The sequence below is a fragment of the Sinohyriopsis cumingii genome, chromosome 15 (assembly GCF_028554795.1).
Source record: "Sinohyriopsis cumingii isolate HCF-2022 chromosome 15, ASM2855479v2, whole genome shotgun sequence".
NCBI lineage: Eukaryota > Metazoa > Mollusca > Bivalvia > Unionida > Unionidae > Sinohyriopsis > Sinohyriopsis cumingii.
In genome coordinates, this window is record NC_142975.1 from 104,898,119 (window position 1) to 104,921,651 (window position 23,533).

General features: G+C 33.3%; 1 protein-coding gene across 6 annotated transcripts in view; it reads left to right on the forward strand.

The window, feature by feature from the left end:
* LOC149782417 (adhesion molecule nephrin-like) overlaps positions 1-23,533 on the forward strand; it is a 506,160-nt gene that overhangs the window by 85,906 nt on the left and 396,721 nt on the right. For 3 of the 6 annotated variants that reach the window (XM_089933808.1, XM_089933809.1, XM_089933810.1), the window contains exons 6-9: positions 680-982; positions 5,877-6,188; positions 14,424-14,705; positions 22,472-22,735. The exons of the other annotated variants lie outside the window; for them this stretch is intronic. In XM_089933808.1, the coding sequence (XP_089789934.1) occupies positions 680-982; positions 5,877-6,188; positions 14,424-14,705; positions 22,472-22,735 (1,161 nt within the window). The remainder of the gene's footprint in view (positions 1-679; positions 983-5,876; positions 6,189-14,423; positions 14,706-22,471; positions 22,736-23,533) is intronic. 6 annotated transcript variants of the gene reach the window in all.

Sequence of the window (23,533 nt, forward strand, 5' to 3'; positions counted from 1 at the left end):
GCAACCATAATGATACCTTTCTATGATCTTTACTATGCGTCATAATATCAACATTGTCTCATCCATTTTCCATAATGCATTTAAGTTATTGATGAAAAGTTCCATTGTTTTTTCACTTGACATATGCACGTGTGTGAAAAATAATGCCTGCTCACAGAATAAAGATACTAGTTCCTTTTGATGCCCATTTTATAAGTTATGAGTCTGAAAGAATTGGTATGAGAGAGAAGATGCTACTAAAGTTTGTTTTAATGTGATTATATTGCTATCTAAACAGAGCAAATTAAATTGAAATCAGATGATTAGGATTATGATTTAATTGTTCATCAATTGTGGCATGTAGATAATAGAGTAAAAAGGTGTTTGGGAATATCTGTGAATCTGGCTTAGTTTTTTTCTGCAACAGAGAGAACTTTCATCAGAATACGATTATGTCAGACAATGTGTAGCTTCTTGTTTTCAACACTCAAAGATAATGAGACCCAAATAATACAATATGCGATGCATTGGATTCAGTATCAGTGGAAAGTCCGTTCGCAGCTGATGCTATTCAATCAAACTTTATCTTGCATTACTCAAGTCAGAGAACCTCATGCAGCTGTCATGTGCTTTATTGTTGTCCTTGAAATTATTCCAATTTAAGGGTCCATCATATTTCCTTCATTGTTATTTATTTCAGTATCCTTGATGTTTGTAAATATATCTGGAGAATCTGGTGTTACTCAAGGTGTACAAGCACACTTTACCTGCATTACTTCAGTCAGTCGACCTCCTGCAAGAGTTACATGGTTCATAGGTACAACAGAGACCATGTCTGGAATACAGACTGTTAATAGTACAGATGGCAATGGTTCACCCTTTGTGGAGAGCAGGCTGACCGTAAATCCTGATGGCATTAATCACCATGGAAAAGAAATCTTCTGTCAGGCGTTCACTCCTTTTGATCTTAAGACATCGGCCAAACTCATATTCTTTGTGAGAGGTAATAATAATAATAGTAATAATAATGCTTTATTTGTAGAGAGTGACACATTAGTCAAGGACTATTCTCCCCTGAGGCCCTCTTAAGGAGAGTATAACAATGCACATTTTATGAAGGTAGCAATAATTAGAGTTTATTTTAACATGTTTAGTATTAAAATACTAAATTCCATTATCTATTAGAAACACATACATGCTCATCATATCTTTTCTTAAATACTCTAATATTTTCAGCAGATTTTACATGTAGTGGAAACTTATTCCACATAACTGTACCAGATTATTGAACACTCTTTTTAAACTGCTCTGTTCTTGGTTTTGGTACTAGAAGATTTCCATGTGTTATTGATCTCAACTGGTATTGTGTTGAAAAAGGCCTGAATAAGTCCTGAATATACTCTGGTGCAGTTCCATGTAGACATTTATATAAAAGAACTGCCTCGTGAAAATCTATCCTATCATATATTGTGAACCATTTGAGGGATGATCAACAGATGCATCGAAAATTACACATGCTGCTTGCTTCTGAAGTTTGCTTGTTTGCTAAATATGTAAATAAGAGATCATGTATATGATGTATGTATGATGGGTGTTATGAAAATATTGATGAATGAAAGGACTTCTACCACCAAATAGTACATGTAAAAAATGTGGACCATGGTTACTGACATGACTGATATAGGACATGGCCATCTACCCACCATGACATGACTTTGGTAAATACTACAGTAAATCACCTGTGCATGCGCACACCCACTGACTGTAATCAGAAGATGATAAGTATACGACCAAACAATAGAACAGTCATGCAGTGTAGAAGGCGGTGTCCTGCATTAGTAACTGGCAAAATATTCATTCTCACACTACTCTGGTAAACATCTTTGAGATTGTGATGTGATAAATTGTTTTGGTATTTATATATTTTAAGGATATTACTTGAGTTTTGTGAATCTGTTACGGGATGGTCCTGGGTTTTAAAACGTCACAAAACAAAATCTCCAACCTCAAACATTTTCGCCAGAAAAAGTAGTGAATATTTTACTAGTCTATTAATGTAATAGGCAATGAAAATTGAGAAAAGATGGGATAGTTATTACTTTATTGACACCAAGCAATACAGCTATAATATTACAAAATAAATCATTACATGACTGTTTTGCACTATTAAAGTGTTATAGAATGTCACATTAGGATCCATCACGATTTTAGGGCTGCCCACTTGTTGAATGCAGGTTGTAGTAAGCTGTAAAGAAAGTGTTCCTCATGGCAATAATGATGGCATTTTAACTTTTACTAATAGCAGCGATCTTCGCTACTTCCATGGTCTTTGCATCCCGCATCACCGTTAGAGCAGATGTATGACTATTGTCACCTGAAAAAATGCATTAATAAATGTAAATTAACTACTTTCCTGACATCTATTATGTCTTTCTCATTTTTTGATAGAAACATCAGTTAACAAGCAAATCTTTATTATAGATATTATTTTCCAAATAATAGTTTTGTAAGGATGTTTAGTTAATGACATTTAATTACTAAAACCCTATGATAATACTTTGCAATTTAAGATAAGTGACATATAATGTGACCGTTGATCTCATGCATTAAGGAGTGAAATGCAGACATGTAGCATGATGTCCCACCCGGTCACATTATCCTGACACTAACCTCTTAATGCTGAGTGCCTAGCGAGGCAGCTGTTAGTATCGTTTGTATAAGTCTTTGGTAAGATTTGGCAGGGTTTGTACACATGACCTCATGAATTCGAGGCAGACACTCTAACCACTAGGCCATTGGAGCAGTTTTGTCAACTTTTGTTTCGCTTTTTCACTATGAACAACAAGTCCACCATAAGATATCATTTGGGATTCAAATGCCGGCATACTAATCAGTCTTCTAAGCTTACATTGTTGACTATCATGAAGAAGGTCGACTCCAATTTTGATCAAATCTTTTTCAAAGCCGTTGTTGGCCTTTGTTCTTAGATCTGTATTCATATGAAAGTATGGGATCATCTAAGCTTGCTGGCGAAATCCAGGCATTCAATGTAGTTGCACATATTCCCAATTGTAAGTGCAACAATTACTGTAAATTTTGTATGTGTAACACATTTTTGTTTTTGGTCTTGATATTTGGAAGTTGCTTGGTGTATTCAGTAAATTGAAAACTGATTCAAAAATGAGTGTGCAACCACTCATGAGACCCTGGCACACGTTTCTGGTGATATTTGATATTGAATGTTGCACATGTTAAATTTTTTCAGGGCATTCTGCTCTTGCTGTTGTAATCATTTATGTGTTTTGTTTATGTCAATTTGCTCTGTCCACTGAACCCCTCCAACAGGTAACGGTTGCAACATTCTTCATCAATAAAGTTTATTGGTGTCAAGATGTATTATGTAACTATTAGGGACAGAGGAATCATGCCTTCTATGTTTGGGTTGTTTGTGAATGCATATTTACGACTTGTCGATGATATTCTGCCCAGAAGTGAGTGCTCAATAAACGGATGCATATTGATGTCAGTGAACATTTCCAACTCAGTTTTTATTTTGATAAAAGTGCATTGCAAGCCATTCCTGGTGATATAAAATAGTGTACAGGGCTGAACTTACACACTTGCATTGCATTGGCTTCAAATATCTCAAACACATATGCTAGTAATAATGATGGGCTATACATGTTATGTTTTTGCAATCAACTGCGGACCATACTGTGTTTGCATGTTCAAAATCATTTTCTGAAATGCCTTCAACATGACAATGACTGTGACAATGGTTTGATCAGTGGTAATTTAGTTTATGTAAACTTGTTCCAGTCTCTCACATATTGATGTGGATACATGCCTTTTAAGAAAAAAAAGTAAGTGTTAGTAGTACAGTATTGACTAGTGATTTGAAGTTACCTACCACTAGATTACTAATTAACTTGTCTTGTTTCCTACATTTGTAATCATCTGAATATACTTGTTGTCAAATCCAGTTTGCTCTAACCTCAACCTCAACTGAAAACAATTAGACAACATTGGTGGCTCAGTCTGTCTGTCACATCTGACAGCAGTATAACAAAACTCACCTTTTTTTTTAGCAACTCAGTTTGTATTTGTTTTATTTATTTGGACCTGATCATTCAGTGGAATGTTGAGGCATTCAAAGCCTGGATATATGAAAGACGGTACATTGTTTGTAAGTGTGATGGATGCAACACTTAGAGTCACCAGAGACAGAGCAGCTAGCACATATGTTGATGGGGCATGAAGATGCGCAATTTGGATAATATTAAGTTATTTGACTTTGAAAGGTTTGTACTGTTCAGGAGGAATGGTAAAACACATTGAGAGAAAATTTGTGGTTTTCTAACTTAGATGCTAATTTTACCTACTATCTAGTTCATATCATTGGAGTTGTTCTTTATCCCAGAGTATGGCCTGTATGAATTTGTGTGGATGTTGTTTTTTGATTCAAGTATTCAAACTATATAAACAAGTATCAAATTTATTTTAATATCCCTTGAGTACAGTTCCTTATGATACCTGTTACTGTCAGTAAAGTAGTGAACAGTGTCATTGCAGGCAAAGATCCAGGCTGTTGGACAAGGGAAAAAGTCAGAAGTTACTGACTTTACACATTTTATTAATGAGATGTAGGATGGTTGATGACGCCTCATAGGGAATTTTTTTTTTTTAAAGGCTACCAGCCACATCATATTATATTTAATAGAAAAACAGTTCTGTATCAAGGACAATTATCTTTGGAAGACAAAATGGAAAGGAGGACATAAGGTGATGATTGTACAGAGAATTATTTCGTATTTAGTTCAAGAACAAAATAATGACATACCTGATTCAGGATATAAAGTCATTTACAGTATTAGAAGTGGAGTACATGTGAATTATGATATGTATGACTCAAGAAATCCTGCAATTCCTACAGTAAGTCTAGTCAAAATAAATCAACCAATAGGCATGCAAAGTTTCATCTGACCATGTATTCTAAGGGTGCACAAAGGGAGTGATAAGACAAATGAATACATCCTTCTGATGGCAGATGCCTCCCCATAAAGACTTAGATATCCTTCCAAATATTGACAGTAAGAAAAACAAGAACCCAAACCAAAACATATTGAGAGCGGGCTCTGTACCTCAAGTTGTGATGTTCAGCAAGTCCACAAAGATCTGCCAACACTGTATAGACCTTTGGCAAATAGAAAAGTCTGAAGATTAAACAAATTGTTATGCATGCTGTGCTCCATTTCATTGACAAAAGGAAGGGTGTTGTGGTAGCAATAGGCAGTAATTTTATCCAGATAAAATCAGGGGAGACTTTGTAGAATGCTTTCAAATGCCATGAAGGATGAGCCACTTTCCTGATTGAATCTTCAAGTGTTTTTTGATCTGTTGGAGAAGATAGATACGTCTCAAATTAAACTAACCAAATGTATTTCCCATCAGAGTTTGTTTCTTCATCCAGATGTAAGTTAGCAGTGGGCATCAATCCCAAGAAGATGAACCATCCTTCCATGGATTGTTTCAGTATGATTTAGACACTTTCTTGTAACATGTAGAATTCCACATTTTTTTCTCTCTGTGTTAATGTGTTTTTTACTTGTTTATCTTGTGTGTGTTTACCATTTGGAAACGGAACTAAAAGTCATGAATGTGCACAGGCTTGTACTGTACTAGATTTACACTGTAAACAGTTTATTTCATTATTGCAAATACTCAATGATAAACATTATCATTATTGATCAAATGCATCTAGAAAGACTTGTTTTGCTTGCTGTATGATATTTTCAATGTTTTGGCGTGACTGAATTATTTAAGTAAAGTTATTTCTATTCCAACTATCTTAGCAAGGTCATTCAAGATATAACGTTTCCATTTTATTTTCATTTCAGTGTATGTAACCAATGTCACGTTAAATCCTGCTGAATCTGTTGTTACCTTTCTTGATGGAGATGAGAAAATCTTGTCATGTACTTCTAGTGCAGGGAGACCACAACCCACTATACGATGGTGGCTGAATGGAATTCTTCAGACCAGTGGCTCCACTGAGATACCTTCACTAGTTGGGAATCTGCATGTGACAACCAGTCAGATCCATCTTACACTGAACAAAACATACCAGGATAAACAACTTTACTGTGATGCTTATGTAGTTGGTCAACTTTATGTGGCAAACTCCACTAGAACAACTGCTAACATCTGGTGTAAGTGAAATGCTTCCTACTTTCCAACGACCCCAGTAGCTTTGAACAGAGGGAGACAATGAGACAAACTGGGCATCTTCCTAATTTTGGTCACTTCTTGACACTATGACAGGATAATCACTGTACCATGTTTAACACAGTTGTTTTTGTAACATGCTATTTAGATGATATCATAGCCAGTTTAGCTTGTGAGACTCATTGCCTACAATTGGTGGCCATCTTTACATATGATTAATATGCTTGCAGCCTATATAAAGTAAACAGACAAATACATTATCTGTATAATTAACAACCATTAACAAATCTAAAACAAAATCAGACATATATATATATATATATATATATATATATATATGAAAATTTAGCAGTAAAATTAATGTCAGCCTTACTACAATAAATACAGATATGGCTTGAAAATACAAGCCCTTTAGCAATATATTTGAGGCCAGACATTGTGGTGCGATACGAATCGATCCACCTCTGCCACGTATTGATATGGTTCACAATACAAAGCCTACAATGTGATACATTATTGATACACATATAAACTTCATTTTTCATCTTTAAAATGTCTGTCAGTGGTGTGATGACCTACTGGTTGAATTTTCAGTGTATAAATTACAGACAGCCATAGACTTATCATATACCATTACCATAGACTTATCATATACCATATACCATTACCATAGACTTATCATATACCATATACCATAGACTTATCATATACCATATACCATAGACTTATCATATACCATATACCATAGACTTATCATATACCATATACCATAGACTTATCATATACCATATACCATTACCATAGACTTATCATATACCATATACCATATACTTATCATATACCATTACCATAGACTTATCATATACCATATACCATTACCATAGACTTATCATATACCATATACCATTACCATAGACTTATCATATACCATATACCATAGACTTATCATATACCATATACCATAGACTTATCATATACCATATACCATAGACTTATCATATACCATTACCATAGACTTATCATATACCATATACCATTACCATAGACTTATCATATACCATTACCATAGACTTATCATATACCATATACCATAGACTTATCATATACCATATACCATTACCATAGACTTATCATATACCATATACCATAGACTTATCATATACCATATACCATTACCATAGACTTATCATATACCATTACCATAGACTTATCATATACCATATACCATAGACTTATCATATACCATATACCATAGACTTATCATATACCATATACCATAGACTTATCATATACCATATACCATAGACTTATCATATACCATTACCATAGACTTATCATATACCATATACCATAGACTTATCATATACCATATACCATAGACTTATCATATACCATATACCATTACCATAGACTTATCATATACCATATACCATAGACTTATCATATACCATATACCATTACCATAGACTTATCATATACCATTACCATAGACTTATCATATACCATATACCATAGACTTATCATATACCATATACCATTACCATAGACTTATCATATACCATATACCATAGACTTATCATATACCATATACCATTACCATAGACTTATCATATACCATTACCATAGACTTATCATATACCATATACCATAGACTTATCATATACCATATACCATTACCATAGACTTATCATATACCATATACCATAGACTTATCATATACCATTACCATAGACTTATCATATACCATATACCATTACCATAGACTTATCATATACCATATACCATTACCATAGACTTATCATATACCATATACCATAGACTTATCATATACCATATACCATAGACTTATCATATACCATATACCATAGACTTATCATATACCATTACCATAGACTTATCATATACCATATACCATTACCATAGACTTATCATATACCATTACCATAGACTTATCATATACCATATACCATAGACTTATCATATACCATATACCATTACCATAGACTTATCATATACCATATACCATAGACTTATCATATACCATATACCATTACCATAGACTTATCATATACCATTACCATAGACTTATCATATACCATATACCATAGACTTATCATATACCATATACCATAGACTTATCATATACCATATACCATAGACTTATCATATACCATATACCATAGACTTATCATATACCATTACCATAGACTTATCATATACCATATACCATAGACTTATCATATACCATATACCATAGACTTATCATATACCATATACCATTACCATAGACTTATCATATACCATATACCATTACCATAGACTTATCATATACCATATACCATAGACTTATCATATACCATATACCATTACCATAGACTTATCATATACCATATACCATTACCATAGACTTATCATATACCATATACCATATGCCATAGACTTATCATATACCATATACCATTACCATAGACTTATCATATACCATATACCATATGCCATAGACTTATCATATACCATATACCATTACCATAGACTTATCATATACCATATACCATTACCATAGACTTATCATATACCATATACCATAGACTTATCATATACCATATACCATTACCATAGACTTATCATATACCATATACCATATGCCATAGACTTATCATATACCATATACCATATACCATAGACTTATCATATACCATATACCATTACCATAGACTTATCATATACCATATACCATAGACTTATCATATACCATATACCATTACCATAGACTTATCATATACCATATACCATTACCATAGACTTATCATATACCATATACCATTACCATAGACTTATCATATGCCATGTACCATTACCATAGACTTATCATATACCATATACCATTACCATAGACTTATCATATACCATATACCATTACCATAGACTTATCATATACCATATACCATAGACTTATCATATACCATATACCATAGACTTATCATATACCATATACCATTACCATAGACTTATCATATACCATATACCATTACCATAGACTTATCATATACCATTACCATAGACTTATCATATACCATATACCATAGACTTATCATATACCATATACCATTACCATAGACTTATCATATACCATATACCATTACCATAGACTTATCATATACCATATACCATTACCATAGACTTATCATATACCATATACCATAGACTTATCATATACCATATACCATTACCATAGACTTATCATATACCATATACCATAGACTTATCATATACCATATACCATTACCATAGACTTATCATATACCATATACCATTACCATAGACTTATCATATACCATATACCATTACCATAGACTTATCATATACCATATACCATTACCATAGACTTATCATATACCATATACCATTACCATAGACTTATCATATACCATATACCATTACCATAGACTTATCATATACCATATACCATTACCATAGACTTATCATATACCATGTACCATTACCATAGACTTATCATATATCATATACCATTACCATAGACTTATCATATACCATATACCATTACCATAGACTTATCATATACCATATACCATAGACTTATCATATACCATATACCATTACCATAGACTTATCATATACCATATACCATAGACTTATCATATACCATATACCATTACCATAGACTTATCATATACCATATACCATAGACTTATCATATACCATATACCATTACCATAGACTTATCATATACCATATACCATTACCATAGACTTATCATATACCATATACCATTACCATAGACTTATCATATACCATATACCATTACCATAGACTTATCATATACCATATACCATTACCATAGACTTATCATATACCATATACCATTACCATAGACTTATCATATATCATATACCATTACCATAGACTTATCATATACCATATACCATTACCATAGACTTATCATATACCATATACCATTACCATAGACTTATCATATACCATGTACCATTACCATAGACTTATCATATACCATGTACCATTACCATAGACTTATCATATACCATATACCATTACCATAGACTTATCATATACCATATACCATTACCATAGACTTATCATATACCATATACCATTACCATAGACTTATCATATACCATTATCATCCTTGACAACATTATAAAAAACCAAATTCCGAATGTACTATTTGTTAGTTGTTTACTTTTCATTTGATCATATGCATGAGTCAGCTTTGTTTCCACATCCATTGTTTTGCACTAAAAAAATGCTGTAAAAATATCTTATTACCATATTCATATCTTCACTTGCATTTGGAAGGCATGATGGTGTTACCTTCAAAAGAAATAGAACAATTTCTTCATGCAAAGAAATTGGGTTTAGAACACATTTGAAACCTGGATGACTAGCATTAAGAATACACATTCTGCATCCTGCAGATGCAAAATAACTGCCACTGCCACAGTCAGTCATTTCTGTCAGTAAGAAAGGAAATTATTGACAACATCTACTGCCCTTCTAAAAATAAACAAGGCTGCTATATGGTGTGTTACGACTCTATGGTATTAAACCAAGTGACAGAAAAGTGTGAAAACCAACACATTTTTAATTCAAGTAATTTAATTTCCCTGGAATACAAAGTGAAAAATGAAAATTAACTTGCAGTATGGTTACAATTCTAAAAGCATAGAGTATTCCAAATGAGTTCCAGTTGTGTTCTGAAAGAAGTCCGGTCTATGATGTTAGTGATGTGCCATTATTCTGGAATATTTTGATTTGCTAACAATTTCAATATATCACAATGAAATAATCCAAAATATCTTTAAATTAATTCAATTAATAATAAAACAGGTACTTAATCAAAACAATTATCGGAACCTTGTAATTGCAATGAATAATTGAGATAAAATAAATCTTTTCAATATATGTAAAACTATGATGCAGTTTCAAAACCAGAACAAGGGTTGAATAATTATGTCCAGAATATTCTAATCACCAAGGTCATTTAGCAGCTAACCAAGCAGAAATTAGGTCACCTGGTCTTCCAAAAGGTAGACCGATGACCTGAGCATATTCCATCCAATTCATCAGCATGATTTTTTCTACAGCTTCCAAATCAAAAAGGCCACAAGAACAGGTTTACTCATACAAAATAACCTTATCCCAAAGTAGAAACCCACTATCTAGAAGCTTTATATTGTTGACCCTTTCAATCTAGTATCATAAAAATTAACAGACGTAATATAGATATATGTAACAGTTGTGAGGTTGGGAATCTGCCTCTTTGCTGATTCTGTAGCAATATTTTTAAATCTGTTGACACAAGTAGATACTGATTACAAATGCCAGTGTAAAGTAGACATTCCATATTTGTTCCCTTTGTATGATTTAAGTAGTTTACAGATCATTTTATAGTTACTACTGTGTGAAGTTAATCTCTTGCTTTGTAGCTATATTGATCAGGTTTGGATGTCATTACTTCTGGCGTGTCCTTTACCTTTAGTTCTGATTGGTGGTAATTGTTTTACCCCAAACTTTAACAAACAGTAATATCCAATCAGAGCTGAACGTAACAAATTTCACTTGCATGACACACTGGAAGTATTGCCTTCATATTCAAGTAAACAAGATGCGAAGCAAGAGAAAAATGTTCTGTAAAAGTCATTAAGTAATCAGTAAAGTTGTTGTTGTTGTTGTTGTAGGGTTTAATGCCATTTTTCAGCACAGGATAGGCTATACATGGCGGCCAGTATTAATGGTGGAGGAAGAACCCGGGAAAACCCCGGAAAGAACCACCGACCCACGAGAAAATCAGTGAAGTACTTAGGTCATTGTTACATTCAGGTTCAAAGGACACACAAACAACAAATAGGGGTCCCACAACTGTATGTAAAAATAAAACTAAAATATAAATAAAAACAAAAAACCAGTGTTGCTTACAGTACTGAGACAAGCTGCATAACTGCCCACTCTCCCACTCTGCATTTGTTTTAATAAGGGTTAGAGATAAGGGATTTTAATTAGTTTAAAATGTGTGCCTTATCCAAGGGCATGAACTGGTCCAGGTCCAGTTAGCCATGGGAAGATAAACAACAGAATAGTGCTGTTGACATTCTCTGTGATCAAATATCCAAAATACTGGGATTATTGTTCTGGCCAACTGTCACTATTAACAGCTAGAATAATACCGATAACAGTCAAATATTGGTAACTAATCTGGAATATCTTCTTTATTATTATGTATTTGTTCAGTGGCCTGAGATCCTGTTAGGATAAAATGATGACTAATGATTACTCATGACTGCTAAAGGTTACAGTAACTTGTATAGTGCAGGTGTCATTTTGTATCAATTTGTCACATCTTGTATCAATTTGGGCATGGAAAAAATGTTGAGTCAAGGGGTGAAATGATTAAATGATATTTCGATGTTTTGAACCTAATGGTGTCTGAAAAGTGCTGACCCAGTAATAATACTAATACAAATAATAATAATAATAATAAATCTTTATTATAAGAAGGTGATTTCATTTGTTCTTATGAATCAAGTACTGAGGGGACACATTTCTGTCCAGGCTGATTCTTCATGGATTAGTTTGGATTATCCATTCAGCCTCAAAGGAATTAACCCAAGGACTGATGTGTTTCTGGTACATATCTGCTCAAAGGTTAGGGTAGTTGTTAGTAACACAATGTTTGAGAAATATTATGCCCTGCATGGAATATATGAAGCTGTGGAATGGTATCCTGATATGATTATTCAGCTTCTGTGAGACATTTCTAAGGGGATGAAACTCTTTCACTTTCTACACATTATTTTAATATATTTGGAACAGGTAATATATTTGAGAAAAAACCATCTAATATTTGGTGTTAAATATTTCTTTGATGATACTAACATGATTATCAATCAGGTTCTCAAACCAATGCCCTTATTGTAGCCATGGAAGAGTTTGCACTTCAAACACGTTGTAACTGCCAAATGATGTGATTTGTTGCCAGTCTTAATATTCACGGGGAAACAATTCTTCTCTGACTTTATCCTCATAAAAATGAAATATTTGCACTTTTATTGCTAAAACCCTTGAAAGCAGTGATCAGCATTATTTTGCATGGGGAGTGATGAATTTATGACATAATGAAATTGTCTAACATTTTACAATCAGATTATCTATGTGTATGGAATGTATTTTACTCCAAAAAGTGTTCCTTGTTAAATTGTTTTTAGTTTTTGCTGATGTTTGACTTACAATTAAAATTTTCATTTACTCATTAACATTTGAAGCACTACATGGACTGAGACCAAATTTACTTTTAAGTATTAAATTGGATATATCCCAGGAAAGAGTAATTTGTAACTGTTTTTGTCAAATTTTGTCTGAGTTACTCTTTTGCTTAGAAGTTTATTCTTGTTTTAGGATCCTGTTCCCACTCAAGTAATGAAGGACTTGATGGAAACTAGATTTTGCTTGTACTTGTCATCAGAAATCTCTTAGTCAAGTTGATTCATCAGAAATCTCTTAGTCAAGTTGATTTGTTTTTGTTTAATTTACGTTGCAGTACTCCTCGGACTAAAAATTTGCCCTGGAATCTCAGATTCCATTTATGTTAACTAATATTTTTGGGATTTAACTTATTGAACAGATGAGGATAGTTTGATTACATTGTATATTTTGTTTATACTCAATAGATTTTGAAGGGTTTTATGGATGAAGACCACATGAAACAAGATTAAGTTTGCTTTGGTCCCATATTACATTGCAAACAAAGTTTGAGATTTCAACTCAAATGAAGGGTTGTTAAATTATGCCAGTTCTTAACAGACATGTGTTGTTTGGATTATTTTGTAAGCTTGTTGATGTCCATGCCTTCATAAATACTGCTGCCCACACCATTTAGTATCCTCAGTGTTGAATAGATTCATTTTGAAAAAATGACATCAAAGGTAGGCTCCACCTTGGTTTATGTTGTTAATGTTTTGCTTCATTTTTTGTGATGTAAACTTGTGTATGTCCTTACCTCTGTCCACACCCTAGATTATCCTTAGTGTTGAAATATTTTGATTAATCTAAAAAAATTGAAGGTGGGCTCCACAAAAATGTTATTGTTTTTTTGTCATTATTATATATCTACTATTACATCCTGCAGCCATCAGCACTTTAGACAAAAATCATGTTTGAAGCTTTATTGTACTTTGGTTTTTCAGATATGCCCTCCATACCATCTGTAAAACCATTTGGAATTAACTTTCCCTGGCTTGAGAACAGAACTGGTATTCTTGAATGTGTTACAGCCGATCGTGGAAATCCAAGGGCTTCAGTAATATGGATGAACCACAGAGGCATGATAAACAATGATGAACACTTAGTAATCAGTGATCTCACTGACCAGGATGATCAGAAAGCTGTAGCATGCAAGCTGCAGAATAATTTTACTGAAGTAAAGGGAATGAATCTGGTGTCTCCAACAGACATTATTCATGTGGAATGTAAGAACAATTGTATTTGCTAATTTCTTATGTCCCGCCAAATATAAAAAGTACATATATATGTTTTCCCTATAATGGTTTCCATGGTGCAGGAAAACTTAAGAATAACAGATTTTGTAAATTGTTGTATTCGCTAATTTCTTATGTCCTATAAAATATGAAGAGGTACATATATTGTATACTTATAGTGTTTCCTTGAGTCAGAAAAATTCCTAATAACAGTTTTTTGAACACTTTTGGAAAGACTCAGAGACTTTCAAAAATGACGACTGGTATACTAGTTTATAAGGGCAGGGCAGAATGTTTTCTCACAAACAATATAACCTCAGCTTTTCAGTGATGTACTTGTATCTACAAGAAGCATCTTTCTGCTTCTAATGAACAGTATAATGTTTAAATGTAAATATTTCTAATAGTGTTTAGTTTTTAACTTTAAATGTTTAAAAGACTCTCATGGTTATGGCATGCATGCAAACATCCATTGAGGTATAAGCATAATTATTACTAATATAGGCAGGTAAAAGCATAATCGGAACATACATAGTTTGATCTATATATTACATGCCATAATTACAGGAAACTCTAAGAAAGACTTGAATTTATTTTTGCTACAAACCTGGATCTGCAGCCAGTTAAGATTCTTCTCACAAGTTGGCTACATCCATATACCAGAATACAACACAAAACAAACTGATACATTTTTATATACAACCATTACTGTAATTGAACCACATGTAACACTTTCGCTGAATGGTCATACAATACATTCCACAAATTATGCAATGAGCATGACAATATGCTCAAATTGACTTGCTCTGTCTACTTTTTAAATACGTAAAGCACTATTAATTTGCCATTTTTCTGATCTGACATATTCCGAAGTTTAAAAAAACAAAACATCTCCTGTAAAATATTTCAGTCACATAACATTCACGAGCAACGTTGATAAAGCCAGTTTTGCTTAACATTTTGCAGCATTTGTTGAAAGTATAGAATTGTCCGCTCACTAACTTACAAGAAAATATAATGAATCTGTGAGACTTCTTCAAATTGAAGCCGATCTCTTTCCTTGGAATTGTATCTCATACAGTTGCTCTAAATCGGAAATAAGAAAAGTACATGGAAATGATAGATAAATGAACAGTTAATCTACACTTACAAAGTAGACTAATCTTCTTTTGTAAAAAATATTCTCAAATTTATATGATGAGTGGGACCAGAGAGATAATAAGGAAAATGACAAACACAAATTCATATTGCTTTCTTTTTATTTGTTTAATATACCAAGAAAGCATAATCACTATTTAGTTGAGCGTAAGACATAATTAGGTGGCACCTAATCCATTATGTCATATTAATAGAACTTCTCAAATAGTTTTCAAACAGTACACATATAATTAAAAACTTTAAGGAAGCCAGTTCCTTATGTTTATTTAGATTATTTTAGCTCCTGCAGAGATATTATGCCATCCTTTTGTATAATGAAATTGTCTTCATGAAGTCAACAAGATATCTTCTAATGAGTGTAGAAACTATTAATTAAAGGAAAAATAGATCTGGCATGAAACAAAAAATCAATGAATAGACATTGTTCTGTTGTTGTCCATAATGAAGTATATAGATCCATATGCCTGTACACCAGTATGCCCACACATCCACAGTTCAACACATGCTTTAAATCTATTTCTCCATAATGGTACAAGAAATATTTAACTTGGATGTATGCAATTTTTTAGAATTTGTTATGGTGATAAGTAGATTAATTGATTAGGCTTTTCATACCCTATAAAGTGATTTTCTTTAGATGATATGTGCACATAGTTGAATGAGTTGGACATCTTTAAAACAAAACAACTTTTGAGCACATAAAAGTAAAAGGAACATAAGGTTGACAATTAAGACTGGATTGGCACATTTCTGTTCATATTTACATGAGCTGATTTGGTTTTCAAACCATTGTGGGAGGTTTCATTAATGTACAGAATATTATGTACTTGGATTTATTTTACATGAACCATATTAGCATGATTGAGCAAAGCCAAGTGAGGTAGACATATACAATCGGATACACTTGTTTGTATATATGTATAGATGACATGTTTAGATTTTGAGCCAGATTGCCGCTAGGGAGTGTAAAAGATTTCAGTAACTTAAATCAGTCAGTCAGTTTGAATGCTAATTATTTCTTAACCATGTAAATAAGATGCACGTCACATTTATTTTTGCTAAAGAATCTTGCATTGTGAACTCCAAAATGATCATATATTGAATTGATCAGGAAGAAACACTTTACAAGTTGTAAGAGTGTCTGTATAAGCATAGTAAATATTGAATATAAAGGAGTTCTTAAAACTGAATTTGCTTCATAGTTGTTAATACTTAGAATATGTATGCTTACATTAAATTGCACAGTACATACAGTATAGTATTTGAAGTACATAACATATAATCATCCCCAGATCTAAAGTCATTATTGGTGGTGCAGTCAGCCCTCTCATGCTGCCAGTAGCTTCTCGTGGGTCGGTGGTTCTTTCCTGGGTTTTCCAGGGTTCTTCCTCCACCAGTTATACTGGCCGCCATATATGGCCTATCTTGTGCTGAAAAATGGCGTTAAACCCTACAACAACAACAACAACAAGCCCTCTCATGCTTCCTTCTCCCATTTAAAAGAGTCAAAGTGATTCATGTAGTCTTTTACTGTCTAGCTCTATATCTGATAACAATGGCATGATTATGTTACTAATTGTCTTTATAAATTTTTTATCAACAAATCGATGATGTAGATGTCATCAATTTCATACTGTAGAAAAGTATAATTTTAATTCTCTAAACTCCCTATTATTGTTGTAAAAGCTAGTGAAAGTAATAGGCATCTTAAATATAAACCACACAAGGCTACCAGTTATTTATTATAAAACATTATTAAATTTCACAACTACATTATTCACTTGCCTTTTCAAATGCTGTATATATATATCCCTCCTCACTTTCACCCCACCCCCTCAACAAACAAAGCATTGGACAATTTCAACCAGACTTGATGGAAACATTATGGAATGCAAACCTTACAGTTTGATACAAACAATACCTTCAAAGACAAAATGCAAACAACTTTGAACAAATTCTTCAGGCTGTGACCGGTCAACATAATGAGACTGATTTTGACTGATTCTGGCATGAACACCTTCTGTGATTTCAGTAAATGATGCTGATCTGCCATAAGGTGGAGTTAGTAATGGTATCAAGAAAACTTTAAATTACTTTCATCAAAAGCTGCTGCCATAACTTCACCAAATTTGACAAGAAGCATTTATGGCACAAAATGTTTTAAGTTTGTATGAATAATACTGATTCAACTGTGGCTACCATTTCTAAAACAGAACACCTTGAAGGGACTTATCAAAACCTGCTAAACATAACTGAGTAAATACGAGAGCAAGCATCCTGGCATTAGGGACTTTCACTTGGATATACATGATACAGACCCATCATCAAATGTTGAAGCCATTAAAAAATATAAAAACCTTAAAGGACTTCTTTCTTAGAAACTGCAAAAATTTTACCAAAGTTTTAACCGTACCAGATTTGTCAGAATATTGCTCATTAGACTTCATTACTAAATGAAAGAAAACCTTAAAATGCCTTCTCTAAACATTCCAAATTTTATTGAATGCATCTTAGTATGAAGGCCTTTGAGTTTTGTATGAAAGGTATGGGAAAATAACGACTGTTTAAATGTAGAAGCAAACCCTCCCGTCTCCTGGGGTGTGCTAATCACCCCACGTTCAAGACCATTTTCATTTGTATTGTTAATCAGAATACCCAGAATCAAAGTGTTTGCTACTGCCATCCCAATCAATTCAGAGTAAAAGAATTACATGCCCTCTCTGTTGACCCAGCCTACCTTCAGTTTTCATTAGGTGGCTTGATGGCCCTTATAATGCAACCCAGTTTTGTTGCCAGGATTTGATTGCTGTAAGTCTGCTTTAAAAATGTTATCATATACCTCTTTCCTGTTTTGATACAACCCAACAGGCTTTCAATCAGGACCTGACACATTTGCTTAGACTCTCTCTGAAGCTGTCTGAGACAGTTTGTGGAGCTCAAGGATGCCTCTTTTTCCCAGATAAAGCTGGAAAGAGAACATAGGCCCTCAAGCCCTCTCATCGTGGTCGAAGTGAGTAATATGCTTCGCATATTCTGGCATATCACTAGAACAGAGTCACCTCCTGAAACTCTCTGCTATTGAGATGAGAGCAATTCCTGAAGGCCTTGCCTTGTCCATCATATCTCTATCAAAGATATCATGAAGGCCATCAGATGGCATGCACAGCTAACCATCTAGAGTTTTATATATGAGTCTTTGTTCCTCAGCGACAAACTATGGATCTGATAAATTCATTCCCACAAGTGGCTAACAGAAGCAGTTGAAATCAGAAAATTTTTTGGACAAGTATCTGCATGGCTTTCACTGGATTCACTCAGAAATGTAAAGCAGTAAGGAAAATATAATTAGTTCATCTTTCCAGACATAAACCACATCATCTCCAGTTCTGCTGCTCTTCAAATGGTTCATAAGTAATAGGGCTTACATTCCTATCGTTAATGTGAGTGGAAAACTTTTCTAGGAGAAACATTATTTAATAAGAAAGTTGCATTCGGTACAGTCCAACATGGCCACTATTACCTACTGAAACTGGATAAACTTTAAAATAACTTCACAAAAGCCACATGACCGAATTTTAACAAATTTAATTGAAGACAACAAGCCAGTAAAGAATTATCAGTATTTACAAATGGTGTGAATCAGAAAAACCGTCATCCTAACTCGAATTACTCGAATTAGAACAATCTTAAAATGACTTATCAGATACTGGTAGACATATGTAGGCATCCAGGCATGATGGTCTTTTAAATGATGGCAAATGATATCCAGTACCCCATAAAATTTAGACCCCATTAACATGTTTCCTTTTAGCCAGAAGGCAATACACCTTGTGAACTACTTATCCCATATCTAAAAAGTAAGTAAGTGACCCATATTTTGTCTTACACTAACTTTGATTAAGTTAGGTGCTTAATTAATTTTCAAGCTCTTTTCATGCTTGGCTCAATAAGTTTGACAATTGTAATTGTATCTATAAGTATCATAGCCATAAGACAGAAAAAGCTAAATCTGGCCTTCATTAACAATTTTACTGGCTTACTTTGCATTTTATTTTAACTCATGACAAGATACGTTTTTGAGCTCTGTGTGCATACAGTTATGTCTAGAATCAAGAAATTTGATAAAAATAGCATCTCAAGTATGACACAGTCTTCTCAATAGTTAGTTACTGTGACCCATATTTTACATTTTGCTGAGTTGGGTTGAGTATCAAGTACATTTCATGCTAGAATAATAAAACATCTTGATTGTATGCATGTATGTTAGTACCACGTCCTTGCAAGAAAAGGTCATTGTGACCTACATTTAACATGTTACTGACATAAGTTAAAGTTTTGCCTTTAAATCATCAGTATATTAGTTTTATAATCCTGCATGCATATTGTTATAAATGGAAGCAAAACTTGATGAACAGATGCTTCTTGATAAGTACTACTTCATATTCTCAAAAGTAGGTCATTATAACCTACATTTCATGGTTCAGTGAAATGGGTTAAATTTCGACCAATTGTGCATGCTTAAATGATTAAACTAGATGATTGTATAATCTTTTGTAGTACCACATCCATATAAAAAAAAAAACGTTACTGTGACATCCATTTCACATTTTTCTGCCTGAGGTTAAAATTGTGCATTTGACTCATGACCGTATCTTTTTCATGTATATAGTATTCTTTAATTTTGCAACTTTTTGATGGGATACATCTTAGCATTATACTCAATAAATAGGAGGTCAGTATGGTCTATAATTTATGCTTCACTGGCTGGGGTTAAATTTTGTGTTTGATGTTTATTTCTCAGGCACTGTTCATGCTAGAATTATGAAATTGACGATGATATGCATCACTATAAGAAAAGAACCTCACCTTGATTTCCTCTATTTCTGACTTTGATTCAATGTCTGAATTAGCTCACGAGTACACACATATAATCCAATATGGATACTTATCTACCTAGAATCATGACCTTTGGTGTGGGTTTCCATCATGATAAGCACTATAACCCTATTATAAAAGATCTATATGTGACCAATACTATTTGATATGTTAGTGACATTATTCAACATGTTTGCTCAAACATTATTTTTTTGGTGGTGTTTGTTGACTTATGAAATTTTGGATGATTGGATGTGTTGCAACTCTATGGTTTTAAACACAATAACAGAAAAAATCCAACAATTTTAGTAAATTTAAACAAATAATTTATTTACCATAATACAAAATAAAATTGTTAATACAGCTTACAGTATAATGAACCAAATCCCAATTAATCAAAAAGTATTATCACAAGTTCAAAATTTCAGAGTGTACCAAATGAATTCCAGTACTTAATATGCTGATGTGCCAGTAGCATTGGATGACCTAATGTGCCACAGTCTAGATGTGTCACAATGAAATAATCCAGAATGTCCAGTTATCAATCATGGACAAAAGTTAAACACACACTATAGATATACATAACAAATACATTTCTGTTATATATTTGATACATCTCTGATATATATTATATATTTTAATAGTTGACACTCAACAGGTTCACTAGACTTTTAGTTTTGGAGTTTGAAGCCATTTCTCTGCACACATTAGGCTATATATGGTGGCCAGTAAAATGGCTGCAGGGAGAACCCAGGGAAACCTGGTAAGAACCACTGGCTCACTTGAAGCTACTGGTAGTTTTCTCACATACCCACATTAGTTGAGCCTGAGACACAAACCCATGGGCACAGAGGTGAGATGGCAGCAGATAAGTAAAGTTGAGTTCTTTGCTTCACTTTCCCACAAGGTGTCCCAACAGGTTAATTGTGTGTTGTATATATGAGTAAGTATAGGAACTAGATGCATGCCTTTCATATTGCCTGTGCTGTAGTGTCATCCAGGGTAAAGACCAGTGCATGAACTATGCTTGTAATTCTGACTGCCACACCAGTGTTACTCAATGACCCTGTCTTTCATCAAAGAAAATCACGATTATAAAGTTGAACGTATATAGTGGCTTCTGAAGCGTATTTTTAAAACAAAATTTTAAAGAAAAAACCCGCAGAAATAAAAAGGATTATCAATCTATGTCATCAAACAATTGTTTAGTTTAAGTTCATGTATTATTATTTTAAATCTTTTATGCTCTGTCACATTATGCAAGTCACTGTGTGATTTAATTGTGTTTTAAGTCATGAATGGCGACATAGTATTAAATAAAAGTTATGTCAATTTAAAACAGTGAATAAAATAAAAAATACAAAATTTTAGTTAGAAAATGCACAAGATATTTTAAGAACACATTATTCTGGATTTTGTTTCTGTATGATAATTATTTTTTTGAAATGGCTACTGGAGACATCTGAAAGCTTTGTAGTGGTGAATTATTTAATTCTGGATAACATAATTTTTTCTCAAGACATGGCATGCACCAGACATAGTTGTGTTATTATTGTAAAACTTTCTTATTGGGTTGGTATGTATGAAAAATTTGTGCAGGTTTGACCACCTCCAAATTATAAACATTAACATGGCAGTAATGGGAATGACTTAATTTATTGTCAGGAAGGGATAATGATCAGAATTGAGTGGCAGGGATATTAACAATTGTATTTCTATTACAGATACACCTATAGTCATCCTGAACCCAGCAGAGCAGCAAGTTAGGGTAAAGGAGATGAATCCATTAAGAATAAACTGTACAGGTACAGGGAATCCCAATCCTATAGTGGAATGGGTCAATGGAAATCCCTCCGACAGCATCCTTTATTTTTCCAATATAAGAAGAAACAACACAGGATCATACACTTGTAAAGCCAGAAGTAACAGCACAAATTATGGTGGTGTTCCACTTCACAGGGAAAAATCAGTTGTTGTCATTGTAGAATGTGAGTATTTTACCTTTTGAAATGGCAGTTGATGAGTCATATTTTCATGTAAGCATTATACGAAAGCTTTTATACATCTGTTATAAGGCAAAGCATATCATGTTACAATGTAGCCCATTCATCCTTGTGTTCTTTATTTTTGTTCAAACACAATGGCTTGAATTCTCCACCATCTATTGTTACTAATTTTTTAAGTACAGTACACCTCACTCTTGTTTTCATTTCTCCATTCTTCATAGCGGGTGACCTGTTCCCATTCATGCTTGCTCCATGATATTGCTCTGCAGTATATAATTACAAATTACCACCATTGAACTTCAGATGTATTACTGTTAAAAATAATCATGAAGTTTTTCTCAAATTGCCCACTTAAGTGCCAGACATTCAAGGTAGGTTCATTCAGACAGACCCCAACTTGCATAACTTATTGTATGTGTTTTTCTATCTTGTTCCTGGTAAAGAACATCATCCAACCCATTTCTTGATAGAGCTGTTTGGAGATTTAAAGACTTGGTAAAATCAGCATAGGTAAATGTTTGAGGATTACACATCTTCCACACATTTTGGCATGTATCATTCCAGAGCCATTCTGGTCATCTTATTTGTGGAATGTTCCACCAATAGGTCAATAAGGAGTTTTACCAGCATGTAGAAACTGTCTGTAATAACCCATAAATCCTGGTGTCACACAATTTTAATGTTCTTGGTAACAGGGCCAAAAATAAAAGCTGTAATATTTTTCTGTGTGAATAACCTTCTTTGAGACATGATAAATGAGAAACCTTCATCTTCATGGTT